This window comes from Meriones unguiculatus, chromosome 3 (genome assembly GCF_030254825.1).
Source record: "Meriones unguiculatus strain TT.TT164.6M chromosome 3, Bangor_MerUng_6.1, whole genome shotgun sequence".
Lineage (NCBI taxonomy): Eukaryota > Metazoa > Chordata > Mammalia > Rodentia > Muridae > Meriones > Meriones unguiculatus.
This window is the reverse complement of record NC_083351.1, coordinates 179107946-179122943: the sequence shown is the minus strand read 5'-3', so window position 1 is coordinate 179122943 and position 14998 is coordinate 179107946. Positions and strand designations below refer to the sequence as shown.

The 14998-nt window shown below is 50.9% G+C and overlaps 1 protein-coding gene across 1 annotated transcript in view; it reads left to right on the top strand.

The window, feature by feature from the left end:
- Positions 1 to 4133: 4133 nt before the first annotated feature.
- The window catches only part of Cplx1 (complexin 1), a 28625-nt gene continuing 17760 nt past the window's right edge, over positions 4134 to 14998 (top strand). The window contains exons 1-2 of the mRNA XM_021645638.2: positions 4134 to 4289; positions 5594 to 5695. Of these exons, the coding sequence (XP_021501313.1) occupies positions 5665 to 5695 (31 nt within the window). The 5' untranslated portion in view covers positions 4134 to 4289; positions 5594 to 5664. The remainder of the gene's footprint in view (positions 4290 to 5593; positions 5696 to 14998) is intronic.

The following is a 14998-nucleotide window of genomic DNA, read 5'->3' as shown; positions in this document are numbered from 1 at the left end:
CCCTGAGGCAGCAGAGATCTCTCACCCAAAGTCCCCTCCACCCATAGCTCTGCCTGCTGCCAGCTCAGCTGAGCAACTGCAGCTCTCTGCCTAGCTTGTCACCGTTGCTCTTTTGAATAATCATAGGACCCAACAGGAAGTATCACAGATGGTGCTAGCCCTAGGCCTTTGTTATTCAGGGCACTGAATTATTAAGTCTGTGTTTGAAGTTCATGGACCAATGGCCTTGGATAGGATCAATCAGGTGACAAAGATTCCTCCCCCCCAAACAGTCCTCCGATGCTGGGCCCCACACCAGAACTGAAGATGACTCCAGGAACCTAAAAGTTCTTCTGGAATCCTTTGTGAGCCCAGAGCAGGGAGGGTACCTGCCTCTCGGGATCTGCCTAGGCAGGTGGATAGCATCCCTAGAGGGGGATCTGTAGAGGTTTCCAGAAAAACCAGAGTGGAGCTGGAGCAGAGCAGCCCTCCTTCCTGTCCTCCGGAGCAACCTACATTGCAGAGGAACCAAAGAGGGGGGTGTTCTGTATGCCCCAGAGTCCCTCCAAACACACACAGACCCCACCTAGGTGTAGTGGGGGAGCTTTCCCTGGATAGCACAAAAACAGTAGGTGTCTCTGTAAGAACTGGTTTTTAAGGGGACAGAAGGAAAGTCTGCGATAGGGTGAGTTGGTAAGACCTGATTGGACCTGTTAGCCAGTGTAGCCAAAATATGAATTTTGACTGCTGGACCTTGTTTTAGTCAGGCATAAGGAAGTGGTCAAATAAGGGGCTAGATCTTGAGGGCTAGCTTTAGGAATGTAACGGTTTAGCAAGGGGGAGGGAAGGAGAAAGGGCAAGGCCTGCCAGCACCATGTTTGCAATGCTCAGGCCTGTTACAGAGCCATTCAGGACCTGTAAAGCAGACAAGTGAGCAGGGTGCCCCTCCTCTGTCCCAGGACCCTTAGCGGCATGTATCTGTGAAAAAATGCATATAGTATCTATGGCTGACCTATCTGTTCCTCTAGCTGTTAGCCCCTCCGTGGTGAGCTCACCTGGCCTTCTATCCAGTTCTCCCTTACCTATCACTATCTGCCTCCTGCATGTCCCAGTAGATAAGTCCTCTGGATCCCTGGAACTTCCTGATCTTCAACAAACTAACCTTTTTCACTAGGTTTCTGTGATCCTCTGTGCAGCCGGAGGTCTGTAGGCTGAACCTGGTCCTCTGTAAGAGCAACAAGCTCTCTTTTCTGCTGAACCATCTCTCCAGCCCCAATATTTCTTTCATATAGAGATGTCTCAAACAAGAATATTAAATTAGTAATGAAACTATCGGGAGTGGTAGAACATCCCTTTAATCCCCAATAGTTGGGAGGTAGAAGCATAAAGATCTCTGCTGAGTCATGATCTGAGAGTCGGTGAGTTTGAAGTCAGGATGGTCAACTTGCTCTCAGGCCACTTTGTCTGCCCCGGGTGTGGCCAGATGGCTGGTCAGTTGGGCAGAGGCCTCTTGTGGATATAAACATGTTTTTGTTTTGGTCCCAAAACAAAGTGTGGGATGTGGGACTGATTCAGATGGTCCACAGCAGCAGACTATTTTCCTCAGGCAGGCTCTGAGAGGAGCTCTTTGCCAGCTGCAGATAGTTTAGATCTAAGGACTCTGGAGAGAGAAGAAATGCCAGAGTCCAGAGAGAGGAAGAAGAGAAAGAACAAGGCTGCCCCTGCTTCCCCCTTGCTGCTCCTGGTTGCTGTTGTGAGACAAGAAGATGGAGATCTCCTGCAGCAAGTTTTGAGCTGGCTCCAAGGAACCCAATGACCCTGACCAGCAGGAAGCAGCTAAGAAAAAACTGTCCTCCTTTTCCCACTAACCTTTCTCTCTCCTACCTGGTGTTGCGGTGTTAGAAAGGATTGGGGTGAAGTAGGGAGAAAAATATATAAGAAACATAAATAAAAGTTTTTAAAAATTTAACGCCAGCAAAGGCCTTTGCCATGTTGCCTCTTTCTCTCATAGGTTCGGAGGTCTAGGTAGCTTGTAGCAGCCAGCCTTGGCTACGGCGCACACCCCAGCTGGACAGGCAGTTATGGAGCCTTTTGTAAGCTCAAGCAGCTGCCACCTCCCAGGATTCTGTCACTCAAACCTGAGACTGTCACCATCCTCACCTGTTTTCCCCAGCAGGGTCTGGGTGTGGCGTTGAAGCGTATTCTTGGGACTTGGGAGGTGGTGGCAGGGGTGTAAAGGTCAAGCATAAAGGTCATCGTTGGATAGATATCAAGTTCAAAGCCAGCCTGCAGCACATGAGAACCTCTCTGAAAACAACAACAACCAAAAAAGAAAAACCCAAACGACACATATAAAAAATTAAACTCGAAGGCTCAATAGTTTAAAACACTGGCTGGACTCTCAGAGGGTCCAGGTTTGATTCCCAGTGCCTGCATGGTATCTCACAACTATCTGTAATTCCAGTCCCAGGGGAGCCCAAACCCTCTTCTGGATCCTGTGGACACCAGGTATATATGTGGCACACAGACATGCAGACAAAATATCCATACAGTTAAAAAGACAAAAAAACAACAACCCTAGGACAGAGAAACAAAGAGATGGAGACACAGAGGCAGACACACAAAGACAGAGACAGCCAGAGAGAAGCGGACGAAGCAAAGGTGGAAGCCTGGCAGGCCTAGGGTCCCTGGCCTATAATAATCTTAGCTGGGCTCAAAGCTCTGTGTGGGGTCAGTGAAGATGAGGCTGGCCTGTTTTGGCTCAGAGGGTCAGGTCCAGCTAGTGGAGTAGTGGGGAGAAGAAACGCCAGTGAAAAGTAAGGTTCTGCCTTGCTCTGGCCCTTGCTTTTGCTAGCTACCATAGACTCGGAAAACACAGGAGCCACACTGGGCACACGTATATACAGGTGACCCCGTTCCACAGGGTTTTAGTTCTGGGCCTGCACAAGGCTTGGGGCATCAATCAGCCTTGCCAGGAGGGTGATGGCTCTGAGATGGATGGTGCCAGGAGGAAGGGCTCTGGGAGATTTAACTCCTCTGTGTCAGTGTGAGTCGTGCTGGCCCCACTTCCTGAATGGTCCCTTCCTCCTTGGCATAAGCCTAGGTGCTAGTGCAGGCACTTCACCAGTGGGATCAGACAACACTGAGAGGCTCTCAGAGTTCCCTGACTCCAAGGCCGCGGCTGATCACTGGGTCCCGGGCTGAAGTAGGATCTAGAAGGTGTGGGGCTTGGCGCTTTCCCTTCCTCTCTTTGCGCCAGCTCCCTTCCTGTTCTCTTCTACATCGAATCTGCCAGATCAAAGGAACAGGAACTGATAAAAGCAAAAAGTCCGTCAGTGACGGACTCCATCCTGCGAGTTCAAGCTGCCAAGCACCGTGGAGCAAGCAGTTTTGGGATGCTGGTGAGGGAGGAATACTTTTTAGGAGAAGGCTCATAGAATTGGGTGACGGTCAATACCTAATACTGAGGAATGACTCAGCCAGGGTGAACAGGAGCAGTTAATGAAATGGCCATCCGCACTGGCCCCTGCCGGTCAGGGGCAAGTTAGCCTTGACGGTCAAGGGTCGTTAGCCTTGACTAGCCTCTGGCTAGCCTTGACTAGCCAGAATCAGAACAGCTTAGGTGTCCCAGCACGCCCTGGCTTCTGCGGAGCCGGCTGCCTTACAGAAGCCCCCAGGATACTGGGAGGGTTCCAGGCCAACCTTGCGGTCACCAGGTTCTCCTGCAGTGCAGCCTCGGCGGTGCTGAAACACTGGCGCTGGGGAAGGGGCGGCCCAGAGGCGGAGCTGCGGCTGTCCCGGGAGCCCCCACCCAGCCGTGTCCGCAGTGACCTTCAGGCGTCCCCGACCGCCTGGGGTTTCTGTCCTGCCAGGGCCAGCTCTGCACACTCGCAAGTTTGGATATGCGGGCCTATCCAGCGCGGGGTCTCGGGCTGTGCTCGCCTCCTCCCGCCTTGTCAGCAAAGAAGCGGAGACGGAGGCAACCGGGTCAAGAGCAAACACGGTGGGTAAATTAGGGGCGGCGCCCCCAGCCCTGGGGTCGCCCTGCGCCCTCGAGTGACGGCTTCTGGAGGGTCTCCAAGCCGGCGCGGAGAGAGTGGCCCAGGCCACGGAGGGGCCCCTCTGCAGCTGTCTGAGCTCCAGGCCAGGCTCTAGGAACCCCGCCCTCCTCGTCATGCGGGACGTGGGCGGGGGCGCCTCTGAGTGACGCGCCCTCCTCGCGGTGCCCTTCAGCCGCTGCCGCAGCACAGAGCGCCACATGGACCCCGCCAGCCAGACAGCGCACCGCTGCTGATCATCCGCCCTGGAAGGTAACCGGCGCCCTAGCAGCCGGGAGACCTTAACCGGCTCCCTCCTCTCCGCTTCCCCCCACTCTTTCTCCCGACTCCTGGGCTTCCCTTCTCGGCTGCCGGTTTTCTAGCCCCGGGTCTCCTCCCCAGATCCTGGGTTCCCTGGCTCTTGGTTCCTTGCTTTTCAGACCCAAGGTTTTCCCCCAAGGTTGCTCAGCTTGGAGGGTGCTGTCCACCGAGAGGTGCTGAAGCGGCCCTTGGTTCCCTTTGCATTCGGCGTCCTTTTTCAATTTTTGATTTTTCCTTCTTTCCCTGGCGCGCTCTAGCCTGAGGCCGCGCTCCGGGCCGGCGGCTCGCCCGCCTGCAAAGCAAAGGGTGCGGCGGCCGCGAAAGAACTGGACGCCTTGGTCTTTGCGGAATCTCCGCAGCGTCCTAACCTCTCTGCAGCCGGCCCTGCAGAGCCCCCATCCCCCAGGAGACAGAAGTTTAGAAGGCAATTGGCTTTACAGAAAAGGCATCCCTGAACCTCTAGCTTCTAGGACACTCATTGCCTGGCATTCCTCTCTAGTTCTTTGGGGTCTCAATCCGCAGAGGGAAACCTGTAAACATTGGTTCTCCAGAGACTAGGTTCCCGGACAGGATTTCAGAAAGCACCTTCCCAAAAGCCGCTGGCACTTCAGCCCGGGCATTCTGGCTTGGGTCGCCCTACCCCATTCAGAAGCAGGGAGAGGTCATCTGTCTTCACTCTGACTGGAAGACTGGGACCCTGCCTGTCATCTCCCCCATCCAGGGCTAGTTCTGCTGTGGGCCCATTTTGGGAGTCGCCAGAGTCTCCCTAGAGACAGAGAGTTGAGACTAGTCAGAGGCCATAAGGACCTTTCCTGAGGGGCAGCGTTCACGGACTTGTCTCCCCAATCCTTCTCCACGGGGACCCCTGCCCCACAGCTCCAGAATTACCAAGGAGGCTGAGCAGCCAGAACCTGGGCACTACAGCAGAACATTGACCTTCAAATGCCCCCTGGGCTCCACATTGCTCCCTCCTTCCCCCCGCCCCCCACTACCACTTGAGAAGGCTGGCGCCAGACTCCAGTAACTGGTGGCTTCAAGTTGTGAGCTGCAGTGGGAGACGAACGCTTCCTTCAGAAACCCCAGAAGCAGCAAGACGACTGCTAGTTTGTCTGGGCTCTGTATCCTGCCATCCTGGTCTGGGTGCTGGGGACAAAGCCTCTCATAGTGGACTCAGGATACTGGAGAAGGGAGCAAAGAGCAGACGAGGCTCTCAGGAAAGCCTGGTCGGGGTACCTGTGACCGCCTGTTCTCTCTAGGCAGAGGACTCTGACCACGCTTGAATGTGAGATCTGACCCGGAGTGGCTCCAGAGGAACCAAGCCATCGTCATGGAGTTCGTGATGAAGCAAGCCCTGGGAGGTAGGAGCTGGGCAGGGAGGGGGCATGGGCTTGAGCCACTAGGGATGCACAGACATGGGATACTCAGAGACACATCTCCACCACTGCAGCGGCTGCATGAGCCTCTGACCTCACACAGCCACCAAAGATGCTGGCTCACCCTCTGAACGAACCTAGGGCAGTGGTCCAGCCCGGTACTTTTGTATCCCCGGGGACTCAAGCCTTGAGATTTAACACAAGAGGAGGGGAGGCTGTGGTGTGTAAGACGGCCCTGCGCCTCATGCCGTGGTGCAACAGAACCTACTGGTCATCCTGAGGCAGATCAAGAGCGGAGCAGCAGAGATCAAGGCTTGTGAGCAGCCTCCCGAGTCAATCCTGGGAACAAAAGGTACACCAGGAAACAAGATTTGGGTGATCCCAACGGTGGCAATAAAACCTATGGGCTTCCCCCAGGTAAGAGACAGTACTGTTAAACAGGGATAAGAAAAGAGAGCTGTGTAACCACATTCCCTTCTGCAGAGAAAGGAATCCTTTTGTGTTGTTAAGTGAGAGTAGCCTGCTCATGTTTGAAGGTAGTCCTGTCCCCACTTGGCCCAAAGCCATCTTTGTAGCCAGCAACAGTAGGACCAGAAACTGGTAGAGGACAGTGGGCTGAGTTCTTGGACAGGAGATGCTGAGACAATGAGGTGAAGGTTTGGTACCCATTATCAGCAGGGCAGTTTGGTCAGCTCAGGCCTGTAGACTTTGACATTTCCCTAGCTGCACCTCATGTTTGTTCAGAGCTACCTGCTCTGGTGCCCCAACACCCTTGTGCGGCCTCGATGCCAAGAGTTCACCAGTTCCACCACTGAAGAGTCCTCGTGGCCTTCAGGGGAGCCTCCTGACTGGGGTGGGTCTCAGCTGGAATTCGGTAGGCATCCTTTGCTGGTATGGAGAAGGGAGGGGGAACACTCAAAGAGAGGAAGCTGATTGGGTCCTCAGGGCCAGTAAAGAGGGGAGTCTGCAGAAATAGGCATCTCCCAGAGGGTGTCTGTGACTTCACTTATATGTGATGAAAAGTAGATCCAGTGTGCTTGCTGAGAGTTCATGACTGAGGTAGACTCAGGTTGAATCTAATTATAATGATTACATCACCAGGACAGGATTCAGGGACAAGCCAGCATCTTGCATCAGAAGGGACCCATGTTATACCCAGAGAGTCCCAGGCTGCTACAGATAATTAATTAGGTGGCTAATTCAGGCCCTGAGGTGGGCTTTTAAAGAAACTAAAATATCTGATTTGGCTGTCTACATAGCTGAAATTAGCTGGGTAATTGCCAGTCTGGATTCCCTCTTTGTTCCATGTCAGCCCAAAGTTTCTCCTGCACCAGCAATGGGGCATGCGTCTTAGGGTGCTGTGAAAGCTGCATGGTGGGGGTTTGATCAGCAGACAGAGGGGTACAGGGTAGTAGCCCATATTAGGCTGGTACTCATCCAAAGCACCCCACATTTACTCTGCATTCATTGTGTGGAGATGGGAACATGGCTCCCATGGTGCCGGACAGAGTTGGTAGTAACTTCTTCACCCCATTTGCAGTCTTGTCACGGGCCCCAAGCTCCTGTCTCTCCAATGTGGGTCACCATTGGTGTCTCAGGTGTGTGAAAGCAAAATGGAGCTAGTCATAGATAATTGGAGGAGAGAGATGAGTTCCACATAAGGATCAGAAGACAACAGAGACCCCAAGACACAGATCAAGCCCAGAGAGAAAACAACAGCCCAGAAACAGATGTGTGGTTCTTAAACCAGCGAGGGGTAGGTTTGGGACCCAGCTAGATGTGGATATGGGACATGCTCTTGTCATTGTCCAGCTGTTCTAGCCCCAGGCCTATAAAGAACAGCAACCCTCTCTTTGAAGCCTCATGCCAGTATGCAGCACCCTCTCTCTCCTTTGGCATGTCCCTAATGCCTCAGAAGAGGCAAGCTTGTGCTACAGTAGTATCCTAAAGATGAAGCTTAGAGAGATCAAGGCTTGTGTGTGAACGCTATGAAACAGTGAGTAATGACTCAAAATTCACAAGCCTTGGTTCAGAGATAACTTCTCCTTGGATGGTTGGGGAGTTCTAGGTGGTTTCGGGAATTTCCTGTAGATACCTGGATGTGTGTGCAATTCCAGTGGCTGGCCTGGATGGGCTCACTCAAGCCCCAGCCCTGCTGTTTGCCGGTTGTTCTCTGTGCTAGTGCTATCTGTTGCACCCTCTCTGTGAGGTAACTTGGGAGCAGGACAGGACCTTTGCAGCCCCCACTGCACGAGAGAAGGAAGATTTCAGATGAAGGTTTGGTGTATTAGTGTGAGGCAAATAGATAAGTGTCCAGGGCAGAGCTGAGTGAGTCTGGAGAGTGTTAGTGAGGAGGAGCCTGTCCAGATGTGAGGAAAAGACCCAGGTGTCTTTTCCATCTTCTGGATCAACTGTTTAGTCTGTTACAAATGCCCACCATCATGTCTCACCAGTACAGCCTTGTCTATTGGTCTCTCCATCCTCCTCATGTCACTTGCTTTGCCTAGCCATGATCTCCTAGATTCCTTATGACCTCTACACCACTGTCCTGGTCCAGGCTGACACCAGGCATTGGTCTCTGGGATTCCTGCTAGGTGCAGGATCTGGCCTTCCTTGCCCCAATATAGCTCTCTGGGAGAGACAGGGCTGCCACCTACTGGCACTTGTTGTCACTCAGTAACCACTGAGGTGCCAGGAAGTGCCGCACCAGCAGCCTGGGCCCGGTGGCTGAGCTGCTGCTGCAGGCCCTACTGTTCTTTGTCTTCTGCCACCGCTTCCCTCCTGTGGCCTGCCTCGTGGTTCACAGGACATCCTACGTGCCCTCAGGGCATGGTCCAGGTAGTGGTGGCCTTGTCTACATACAAGCTGTGCACAGTTGCTCTCTCATCCTTCTCTCTCCTTGCAAGCAAACACCAGACTCCTACCCCATGACAAGCAACAACATGACTGTGGGTGCCTGTGTCAGCCAGGTAGGATAGAGGGGACATCTCTAAGGACCAAACCATGGAAGATAATGTCCCCCGTTGACAAGCCCATTCTTCCCAAGAGAATGAATGTCCTTGTGGCCTTGGACCTCTCCAGACCTTACCAAGATACTCTGACCCTGAATGAACCAGGTCCAGTGCTCAGTCACTGAAGGAGGGGGACAATGATAGGCCCCTCTGCTGTCACAACTGGGTGACAGCTATCTTGGGAGTTAGAACCTCTTCTATGGCAGAGTGCCCTGGAAATGGAGCCAGGTGCTCTAGCCACACTGTACATGGCTGTGATGCTCTCCAGAATACTTAGTGTAGGAAGCAGCAAATAGCCCAGCTGTATAATTATCCCTGGAGGACAGTGGGCAGCTGTGGGGGTGATATGTTAGCTGTGGGCTCTTTTCAGCTGAATTAGGTAGAAGTGGGTATTTTGGCTCAAATGATCCAAATTATTTCTTGTTCTTTCATTATTCTCAGTACGACACCCTATGTGCCGGCAACACATTCTGTTCTCAGAAAAAGAGTATCTGACAGCCTAGTGGCCAGTAAGTGCATGAACAGTGGCAAAGCCAAGACATCAGGGCCTCTCCCCCAGCTCTTCTGCCTGGGCAGCTCCCGTGACCTGGGTGACGCAGTCTGCGGATAGTGTCCTGTGGTCGCGCCCACTCTGGGTCTGGTGCTCTGAAGTGCTGGGTGAGGCTGACTCCGCCCACTCCCACGTTCCCTGCTCTTGCCAGGGTCTGGTCTCAGCAGCCTTGCATATGGAGTTCCCAGGCTATCGCTGGTCTTGGTAGTGTGGGACAAAGGTGGAAGCTCAGGGCTTCCTGCACTGAGAGGATAGTGGGGTTTCCATTGATCTGGGCTGCAGGTAAAGCTCTGGAAAAGTATCTCATGATGAAGTACCGGAGAGTAAGAAGGAAGGCAGCTGGAGTCCAGATGGCAGAGAATTATAAGGTGGCTTAGCAATGCCATCAGGACCTGGTGCTACTCTTGTGTTTGCACATCCATACTTACCCTGCTCCTCAGGTTTGAAGAGCCTGTTGTTATTCTAGTATCACTCCTCCACCCTGGGTAGAAACTAAGCCACAGCTCTTCATGTGGTTGGCAGATGTGTCCGTGGCATCGAGTAGAAGCTTTCCACTGGGCACCACGTTCTGAAACAGCTAGAAAGATGAAGCCCAGTGTAGACACATGGACTGCATATCAGGCCAGGGACTGAGTGAATAGCTCTCAGTGCTTGGCTGGGAAGTTTTGATGCCAGGCCTGCGAGCCATTGGCCTTCACAAACAGGATTCCCCATTTCCTGACTCGTCCAGTAGGGCAGGCAGCTAGCAAACACTTGAAAAAATACCCACACTCCTGTGCACTCAGAAGACACTAGTGCAATTCCTGGCAGCAGATCCAACCTGTGCCCCACAACTCTCAGTGGCGAGAAGGACACTTCAGGGAAACAGCTTTACTCCCTAAACCCTGAAAGGCAGCTCTTTCCTTAGGAGAGGGCACTCCTGGTTGATTAGGCTGCACGGCAACTTCAGATGTCTTCGTCCTGGCAGGGCTGAGGAGGGTGATGAGCACTTCACTGACTGTCATTCATGCTCTGACCTACTGGGTGGCAAAAGATCTTGGCTGGGACTCAGGGACATTTCACAGCCGTAAGGTCCGCTGGTTCTGCCAAGCCTTTGCTAATGCTGCACGCTGCAGAACGAGCTGTGACAGGCCACCGAGTGCTGGGGTGAACTGGAGTAGGAGCCACACAGCGAGGGCAAGGCCATGCTGCCTGATGCTAACCAGCCTAGCAAAGCCCAACCCAAGCTGGAAAGGGCATCAAGAAAGAAGAGCAGCTTTGCAGGCTCCCCATCGGCGCCTCTCCCCGGGGGCACCCTCTTCTTTGGCTCCCTCCTCCCTCTTTCTACAGGGTGGGTGGGGAGGGGAAACACCTGCTCTGCAGAACCCAGGGTCTGAAATTTTCCACCATTAGCCAAAGACCTCTCGGAGAAGCCGGTGTGCCTAAAAAAGAAGCCCTGGAGGAAGGAAACTCTGGCTGGACACAGGGAAGTACGTGGTTGATCTCATCGTCTCTCCAAGGTCATCCCTACCCGCTTTTTCTCAACATAATTTAATTTTCTAATGTTTTCCCCATTTGTCAGCCAGTGGTCTCAAAAAGTACTTACTGGCACTGCTAACGACTCTCTCCCCCTCTCCTGAATTAGGGTGAACACAGTTGCTCTGTGTCCCTGAGATCTTAGGGCCTCGTGTTTCTTTTGCAGAGCTGGCACCTCAGCAGGATAGGAAGGACAGCCCATGGTTCTATGGGAAGAGAGGTGGGCTCTGAGGCCAGGGGCGCTCACTGGTGCTGGGGTACAGCTGCTGGGGATTGCTACTGGGCATGCTTGACCCACAGGAGGACCCTGGGGTTCTGCAGAGCAGGGTGTGTACCCCTCCCATCCACCCTGAACATATGGATAGAAGGGTCCTACCTCACTCTCCCTGGCTCTTTTCTCCCTCAACAAAGAACAGCAGCACTGTCACCTCCGGTCCTTGAGGCTGGCTGGGGCAAGCACATGCGAAAGGCAATGGACTGGATCAGTTCCTAGTGACTGGCAGAATGACTGAGCAGAGGGCCAGGATTGCAAACACATTCAAGACTAAGGGCTAGGCCATCTGTCACAGAGCCTGACTCTTTGAATTTACTTTGGTGACTTCATCTAATCTCCGTTTCCTCTCTGTTTGTGTTTTCCCAAAAGCCAAGATCAGACACTGTTGTCTTCCTGACACTTTGCTCCATAGGAAAGACGGAAGTACCTATGGCCTTCCCAGCTTCCCCAAAGGATCCAGCCAGTGAGGCAACCTAGTGAGCTCCAGCTAGCTTATAAACGCTGAAAAAGGGTTGGACAGAGAATCAGTCTTTGATGTCTCAGGTCCAAAATCAAGGGAAACAGTGCAGAGACTGTCAGTATGTTAATTCTATTTAGTTAGGACATGAGGCATAGATGCTGGATTCCATGACACAAGGCTGGGGACAGATCTGGAATAAAAACTGGCCCTTCAAGGACCCTGAGTCTGCTTCCCAAGGCAAAGCCATAAAGAACCAGTGAGGTCAGAGCCCTGGATATTGTTCTCAAGTAAGTGACCAGGTCAGGGCAAAGCCCAGCTCATAGATACCTTCCCAGGACCTTTCTTCCTCTCACCTGAAAACACGGCATTATGGGATTGGGGGCTTCAGACAAAGTCTTCAATACTTAAGAGAGAGATGGATGGGTCTACAGAAGCAAGAATAAGCAGAAAGCTATCTTTCTGTGACATCAAAACACGACTCACCCCCAGTGGGCTGAGAGGTAGCAGTTGGAGACATATCCAGCACGCATCTCAGGCCCGGACCCTGGAGTCTTGACTCTAGAAAGATTATTCCTTGCTTAGAAAGGATGAAGAGTTCTAGCTTGTGGGTGCTGAATGTGCTACTCCTGCCCTGCATACCATAGCAGTAAGGACAGGGGGTATGACAAATGGGTATTTCCAGAGAGAAGCCAAGAGGGAAGGGGAAGCTCCATCAGTGGTTGGAACTCATGAGAAACTGCAGTGGCTGGAGGCAGAGAGGAGCCTTGTACAGTATCCTCTGCTGCTCAGGGCAGTTACTGCACGGAGATAAATAGATCTCCTGGTTTTGTTTCTGTCACTGTGTGAGTACCATTTACCAAAAACAACTTAGAGAGGAAAGAGTTTATTTCAGATTACAGTTCACAGTCCTGATAAGGGACATCAGGACAGGAACTCAAGCAGGAGCTTGGAGGATGCTGCTCACCAGCTTGCTCTCCCTGGCTTGCTCAGTGTGCTTTCACATAAAACTCAGGACCATCTTTCTGGCCAGGGATGGCGCAAACAACAGTAGCCTTGTCCCTCCAATATCAACCATTAATCAAAAGACCTATACAGACTTACTTCAGTGAGCCTGACGGAAGCAGTTACTCATTTGAAGTTCTGCCTTCCCAGGTAACCAATTCATGTCAAGCTGACAAAAACTGAAACCAGCACAAGGTGTTTCGTCTTTGTTTTAAACCTCGAGTAGATAATAGAAAATCTTGACAATCATTCTCTGTTTTTTGCCTAGAATTCTACCTTGATTTTTTTTTCTTGTGTTTATTGGATGTCATTGTGTGGCTGGCCTGGCATTCCTGTGGCATTTTTGAAAAGCAGGGCAACAAAAATAGACATGCCAAAGTGGATGGGGGAAAGATAATAGGCTTCACCCTTATATGCAACTAAGGAATGCTGAGAGTGGGAGAGATAGTCTTCTCCAGGGAAGAGCACACCAACTGATTATCTAGTACCAAATAGCCAGTCCTGAAACTATACATACGAATAACATTATACAAACCAAACAGGTTATATTTAGAAACATATATATGTTACATGCATATGTGCATGTAACAACAAATAATAATTAAAAAAAGAGACCATGAATTTGAAGAGCAAGCAGAGGCATATGGGAGGGTTTGGAGGGAGGAAAGGGAAAGGAGAAATAGTGTAATTATGATGTTAAAGATAAAATAAATAATCAAAAACAAACAACAAAAACCAATATATGGATTTAAAAAACAAACAAACACTGGAGCCAGTTTTTCTGCTGTTCAGTCACGGCCTGTTCTCTGAGGCGATGCCAGCCCCCAGTCAGTGATATGCCGTCACAGGGGTGTATTGGACCTGATCTGTTGTTGTTGTTATGTGCATTGGTGTTTTGCCTGAGCGTATGTTTTTATGAGGGTGTCAGATCCCCTGGAACTGAAGTTGCAGAGAGTTGTGAGCTGCCACGTGAGTCCTGGGAATTGAGTCCTGGGTCCTCTGGAAGAGCAGCCTGTGCTCTCAACCGCTGAGCCATCTCTCTAGTCCCCTGGACCTGATGTTTATCACCCTAACTTTTAGAGGTACTTCCATGAGGTTTCACCATTTAATCTTAATATAAAAGCTCAATCTTTTTAGACGCTTCTACATACCTGGAGGCAGAGCAGGAAGTCTGCTACAGGCCAGCCTGGTCTACATAGCAGGTTCCAGGCCATTGAAGGCTACAGTGAGAGACCCTGTCTCCAAGACAAAAACAGATGAACAAAATATAAGGCCGTGTTCTGGAGCCTACATGTCCTTTAAATACATCATTTTGGGGTCAGTGAGGTGGCCCGGTGGGAACAGGTTCTTGCTGCTGAGCCTGATGACCTGAGTTCAACCCCTGGGTCCCCACATAGTGGAAGAAGAAAGCTGATTCTCAAAAGTTGTCCACTGACCGCCAGACCAACAATGTGGCACATTCTCACGTGTAAACATGCACGCAAGCACACACGTGCACATGCACACAGTAAATAAATAAATGTAAAAACTAAACGAAAAGGCTGGGTGTGGTAGCTTTAATCGCAGTCCTTGAGAAGCAGAAGCCGGTAGGTCGCTGCGTGGGAGGCCTTCCTGGTCTAGACACCAAGCTGCAGGTTAGCAAGGGCCGCATACTGAGACGCTGTTTCAAGAAATAAAAAACATTATCTCAGCTCCAGCTACTTGAGTCAGAAATGACTGAGATCTTGCCAAGGCCAACTATAGGGGTTCCAGGTGTTTGTAAAAATATATTTTATTTGACATAGAAATTTTGCATATTTACAGATACACTGCTCTGGTTCCATACATGTACATAGTACATAATGATTACATCATTCAAAATCTTCATCGCTTACTCACCCCTGCCAAAAGACAGGGTCTCACTATGATGTAGAGAGAGCCTGGCCTCGCTCAGGATCCTTCTGCCTCCACTTCCCAGATGCTGGACTTTCCTCTGTATATTTTCATTCTTTCTTATCCTCTTTTATTTTGTGGTCTTTTCAGCTAGATGTAGAGGGTTGAGCTAACATTCTGTTTTCTTCATACACAAAAGCATTTTGATGTACACATCTGATTTTGTGACACTTATAAGTTTATTTCTTTAAAATCTGGTTTGGTTTGGTTTGGGTTTGCTGTTGCTAATGTTTGTTTTTGAGATAAAGTCTCACTATGTAGTTTTGGCTGAGTTGGAACTCACTATGTAGACAAGGCTGGCCTTGAACTCACTTGCCTCTGCCTCCCAAGTGCTGGGATTAAAGACATGCACCAGTACACATAATCAATAAGTTTATTTTTTTAAATGAAAGTATATTTTCTTTTATTAAAAATAGTATAGGGTAACGAAATAATAGAGACAACTATGAAGAAGACTATGAAATGTGAAACAGACTTTGCACTGCTTGCTAATGAGACATAACTTTAAGGTGGTTCTCTTGAAGATCTCTCTTTGCTGGCAAGA